The sequence below is a fragment of the Gossypium raimondii genome, chromosome 13 (assembly GCF_025698545.1).
Source record: "Gossypium raimondii isolate GPD5lz chromosome 13, ASM2569854v1, whole genome shotgun sequence".
Classification (NCBI taxonomy): Eukaryota; Viridiplantae; Streptophyta; class Magnoliopsida; order Malvales; family Malvaceae; genus Gossypium; species Gossypium raimondii.
The window spans coordinates 22127141-22132554 of record NC_068577.1 but is presented as its reverse complement, the minus strand read 5'-3'; the positions used below and the strand labels follow the sequence as shown (position 1 = coordinate 22132554).

Genomic DNA, 5414 nt, shown 5'->3' with positions numbered 1-5414 from the left:
TAAACAGACCCTAAAACTCGATTCAACTGAATATTTTTAAATTTTTTAATAATTTTTAAAAAATTGATTTTATCGTTAATTAACTTCAACTCAAAATAAAAAGTATGTTAATTGAGAGTCGGTCTTAGCAGGCCATCCGGCCCAACAACAGCGAATGAAGAAAAAGGGTAGGCGAAACGAAAAAACCTTCTTGCCTTTATTATTTAATCCTTAACCAGCAAGTAAGAGAAGACAGTGATCCTCACCGCTCACTCTCTTAGGTCTCGGCTCCTACTCTTCACGCAACTCTACCTACCATTCCCATGGCAACCACCGCCGATAAACCCCTCGCTACCGCAAGAAACTCCGCGGCTCCATCCTCCGTCGCCAATTCATCCGCAGAACCGATCTCTAAGAAGACCGCGGAGCCCGCTCTGCCTTCCACCGATAAGTTAGATCCTCCTAGCTCTGATACTTCTGCTTCTGAAGTACCTCTTAAGGAGAGCGAGGGTTCGAAGACTGGCGGGACTGCTGGGGGCTCCGTCTCTGGGGGTGGCAGCGCTCCCGTTAGCGACATCCAGAAGAAGATTCGCCGAGCTGAGCGGTTCGGCGTACCGGTCCAGTTGTCTGAGCAAGAGAAGCGTAATTCTAGGGCTGAGAGGTAACTACTTTAATCTCCCCGGGTTTATCGGGTATTCAGGGTTTTTCTGTTTGGTTTTGTACCTAGTCGATGAGAACTTCTAACGATAAGAGAAGAATTTGATTTTTTTATTTTGATTGATTTCTGGAAATGTCTATTCGGATAAATTTCTTGAAATGCCATTCGATTCTTGGATCTTGAGGTGCTTAGAACCATAGATTATTGCTATTGAATTCGTTCCTGTAGTTTTTCCTTTTGTCTTGCTCTTCATGTTGGAGCTTATCGTATCCTGGATTTTATTAATTTATCCGTTGATTCTCTAGAGGTGACTATAACCCTATTAGATCAGAGTCTTACCTAGTTACTAAGCTTGCTTGCATGTTCGCCTGGGACAACTTGGCAATTTAAGGCAAATCTTAACTTAGTTCTATATAATTAGAGAGAAACTATATGGCTTCTTAAAGCAGTGTTACAAGGAACGGAGATCAGTCTGATATTAAAACGAAAATTGAAAGGTAACTTGCTACTTTTGTGAAACCTAATTCGATAGGGTAGTCTTATCCAGCTAAGTTTAGTAAGAACAAAATACTATAAATTGGATGTGTGTGTATGGTTTTTAATATAAATACATAATTCTAATTAAATGAATAGATAAATTTTGAAGTTCCTGAATGATTTGTTTTACGTTATAATTTTGGAGTGAACAATTTATTAAGGGACTTTAGTCTTACTGAATTGGGTTGCTAGTGTTCCTTGATGGGAACGTGCAAACCAATTTGAAAATGGCTGGGAAGATAGTGTTTTCCTGTAACAGAGCCTTAAAATGTTGTAATAGAAGAGTTTTGTTGGTGGTAAAGCTGTAGCTGTGGATGTTGACTTTCATTTCTTGACTTCTTTTTGTTTCTAACTTGTTGAGTGTGGACCAACCATTTTGCAGGTTCGGCACTGGGCCCAGCACGAATGGATCAGAAGCATCTAAGCAATCGGAGGACTTGAAGAGGAAAGCCAGAGCAGAGAGGTTTTGTTCTTTATACCCTTTATGGGGGTGAATATGTGGCTTACATTTGCATTTTTATTCAGTTTGTTGTTTTTGTTGTGGTTTCTCAGGTTTGGGCTTTCTGTACCCACTACGGCTGCTGATGAGGAGGCCAAAAAGAAAGCACGTCTTGCCAGATTTGCACAAGATTCCAAACCTGATACGGTGGAAGAGGAGAAAAGAAAAGCGAGGGCAATTAGGTATGTTCTACTGCTGAAAAGCTGTTTGATTTAATTTTAGAGATATATAAATGCCTTTCTAGAAATCTGTAAGAAAAGGTGTATTGAACTTTGATTTATCTCGTCTTTACAGGTTCTCTAATCCTCCATCAAGTACATCATCACAGGTGAATGGGAAGGGAAATATTGAGCCAGTAAGGCCTAAATTAGTTGTTTCTCTAGTGGATTTATTAGATAGGAGAAATTCAAGTGTTTTATAGGTGCTGTCCGAGATGTTGATTGATATACCATTTTTTGTTAGGAGGCTCCTATTGCTGGAAAGGCTGGTGGAGGACCCTAAATACAAAATTTCCCTACCTAGTTAAAAGGTGACTTTGGAGATAAGAATTGCTTTGATCTTCTATATATGCATTGCACAATACTCGAATATACTAGATCCATTCTATTACTTATACTTTTCATTTTCAGGTCTAGTAGTGTTGTAACAACTTGTATCCGTAGCGGCTTCTTTACAATGTTATCTTTCCAACCTCAGAATTATTAGATGTGGTACTCCTTCATCCTCAGATAAATTGCTAAAGCAGTGAAAGGTTTCGTTGGTAGTTTGGATGGCATTTTTCTCATTTCGGGCATAACTACTGTTTCTATTGACTTGGTGAGGCCTATAGAGGAATCAGCGATCAGTGTTAACCTATCTCAAATCCTACCAAAAGCATTAAAACTTCTCGGATAAGGGCTAGAAAATTTCAACTTTTCCTTTTGATGATATGATTGAGAAAGTATGGAGTGGTTAGTAATTTCCATCTAGAAAAAAAATTTTGATTTGTTCTCTTGCCATGGTAATATTTGGGGATTTTATATTCTTCCAAGTTGCATGGTATGACCAAATTCGAGACGGCAGTAGTATCCAAATTGAGTCTGACATCTATTTCTTCGGGTTAAATAATTTTAAGTAGTAGATGATACATTCTCATAAATATCTAAAAGCAAGTTTAGTTTCCATTTTATTCTGGTTTCTACATGTTAGGGTCTTATGTCTCTTTCTTTCTTGTTTTTTTTTTTTTAAGTGTGACTTTGGCTATAGGACAAATGAACTTAAATGCCTTTTATATAAGCAAACGTGGATAACATTTTTTTTGTGTTTACATTGAAATGCTTTGGTGTAGGGGTTTGTAGGAGGCTTATTTTGTTCAGTAATCTCTGACTGTTTTCATGTTACTTTGTTCTAAATAGTTAAAAAAGGAAATAGAATCATTTGTTGGATATATTCTCGAGCATGCATGTACTCATGAGCTCGTTTGCAAGTTTGCATGCATAAGTTTGCATTTTTGTACATGTATCTGCTCATGATACTCGTGGCTCAGATGGCATAATTGAACTCGATTTAGTTAGTTTTCCGTGAGAAATTATGAATGCAGTGCTGTTGTGCATAGGATACTACTGCTGTCAGCTTTTGATCATGAGAGGCATATTAAAAATTGGGAATTGTTTTACAATGTTAATATTGAATGCGGAGAGTTCCTGAAATTTTCCGGGTTTTATTTTGAGATAAGTGATTTGAGATAAGTGAACCGTAACCCAGTTTAAGGTGATTGCTAGCTTCCCTTTGGTCTCACCAGGTGAATTAGCTGATCTACGCTGCAAGGTAATTATTCTGCGAATGAAGGCTCCTAATGTTTTTCTCTGTTTTTAGGTAATGTAATTTTTTGTTCTTGTGCAAGGATGAAGTGTTAATACCAAATTAACAGTACTTAGATACTTAGGAATTTTCTTTTGGTTGGAAATTTTTCTATGGAAGACCGGTTAAACATCTCGAGGGAGAAGCAAAATCTAACATTATTTACAAAGTTCTGGTTCAAATCATCTCACTTTCATTACGTATTTGGTATTTGTTTTCCTTTTTTGAAAAATAAATTGTAGATCATCTCTCTTTAAAAATTTTGGGTTTTTTTTTATTGATGAAAAACATTCAAAGAATTTCAAGCAATACGCCAAAGAATTTTCTGCAACTTTTTTCATGAAAGAAAAACAATATTTAAATGGCTTAATTGTGATAACTTTAATTTCTTGGTTTTCGTCTTGTAAATTTGTTTTTAATTTTAAAACATAAATATATTTGAAAGTAAAAGAGTATCTTTTTTCTTCATCTTAAAATTTTATTACACAATGAAAAGAAATTGGGTATTTTTTTCTCTTTTAGCGAGGTAAATGAAGTCCAACGTTTAGATTTATCCATAAGGGTTAAAAAAACATTTTGGTTATTATGGTTTTCATTTTAAGAATTTGACTATAGTAATATATCTAACAAATACTTGTTTCATTGGTTGCGGGTCAAAATTAGTGAGTTTATTAAGGATTTCAATTGATTAAATGAGGTTTTTTGACTTACTTGAATTTGTCTGATTTGTTGAATATGTAGTTGAATATGTAGAGCGGTTACCTAGATAAATATTTAAAGTAATTTTAAAAATTTTATAATTTTTGGAGATCTTGGAAAATCTATTAAGAATCTCAATTTGTAGATTGATTTTAATTTCAACCATCAATATAATTTAAATTGTATTGTTGGATCTAGAAGATTTGAACCATAAGCAGAGGTTTTCCTCTCGTTTGGAATATCTGAAATTAATGGGTTTAATAACAAGTATGCTATGTTAGAAATTGGACTTTCCTTCTTGGCCGGCCGCAGAATAGATATTGCCTTTTAGCTGTCAAACTATTAATTCTGAATACTTTCTTAAATCCAAATTAGTACTCCTGGTCTAAGTTTAATTTCTGTTGTGCAGGATTTATTGTATGGCAAGCACAGAGTATACTTTTAAACTTATGGGGGATTTTCTTTTAAAGATTTGCTATGTTGATCAAAAAGAGAACAAGAAATATTTAGAAAGACGTTTTTTGCTATGCCAAAAATAGGGCTTTCCTCCTTGGCCACAGAATAGGCACTACCTTTTAGCTGTCAAACCATTAATTCCGAATATTTTCTTAAATCCAATATTAATTAGTATCTCTAGTCTAAGTTTAATTTTTGTTGTGTAGGATCCATTGTATAGTAAGCACAGAGCATAATTTTAAACTCACGAGAGATTTTCTTTTAAAGATTGACCTATGTTGATCAGAAAGAGAACAAGAAACATTTAGAAAGACATGTTTTTTAAAACACCCTGGTATTTTTATTTAGAAGCTATTTGATGATTACAACTGAAAATTGTTTTCTTTTATATATAGAGAAAATTTGGAGGAGGAGTTTTTTAGGACTTGTTCCTCAGACTACTTTTACAAACAAATATGATAAGGAGGAATCTTCTTTACATAACAAACAAACTTATTTTAATGACTCATATAATAAATAAATGTACTTTTTGACTTACTTTTATATAACAAACAAACTTACTTGTTGACTCATACAAAATAATGAGACATCTAATCACATCTAACCACTTTCATAATCTGTACTAACATCAAAAGTGAGGTTTAGTTCTTTTATCATCTTTGTTTTTTCTTTTTTAGCTCTATAGCATTTTATTTCCATCTGTTCAATTTTTTGTTCAAGACCATCATGTGAGCTGTCAATATTATC

At 34.3% G+C, this 5414-nt stretch overlaps 1 protein-coding gene across 6 annotated transcripts; it reads left to right on the top strand.

Moving 5' to 3' along the window:
• Positions 1–201: 201 nt before the first annotated feature.
• LOC105767335 (protein MODIFIER OF SNC1 11) lies at positions 202–4933 on the top strand. 6 transcript variants are annotated; one of them, XR_008192728.1, is made up of 7 exons: positions 204–640; positions 1557–1637; positions 1727–1855; positions 1968–2028; positions 2136–2202; positions 2303–2383; positions 4621–4933. XR_008192728.1 is itself a non-coding variant. In XM_012586858.2 (6 exons), the coding sequence occupies exons 1-5, from the start codon at positions 303–305 to the stop codon at positions 2172–2174; spliced, it is 618 nt and encodes a 205-aa protein (XP_012442312.1). In that variant the 5' UTR covers positions 202–302; the 3' UTR covers positions 2175–2202; positions 2303–3694. The 6 variants fall into 6 exon arrangements, 4 of the variants coding, with proteins under 4 accessions (XP_012442312.1, XP_012442295.1, XP_012442303.1 ...); XR_008192727.1 differs by having other exon boundaries at positions 2303–3479; XM_012586858.2 differs by lacking the exon at positions 4621–4933 and having other exon boundaries at positions 202–640; positions 1968–2001; positions 2139–2202; positions 2303–3694.
• The last annotated feature ends 481 nt before the right edge of the window (positions 4934–5414 follow it).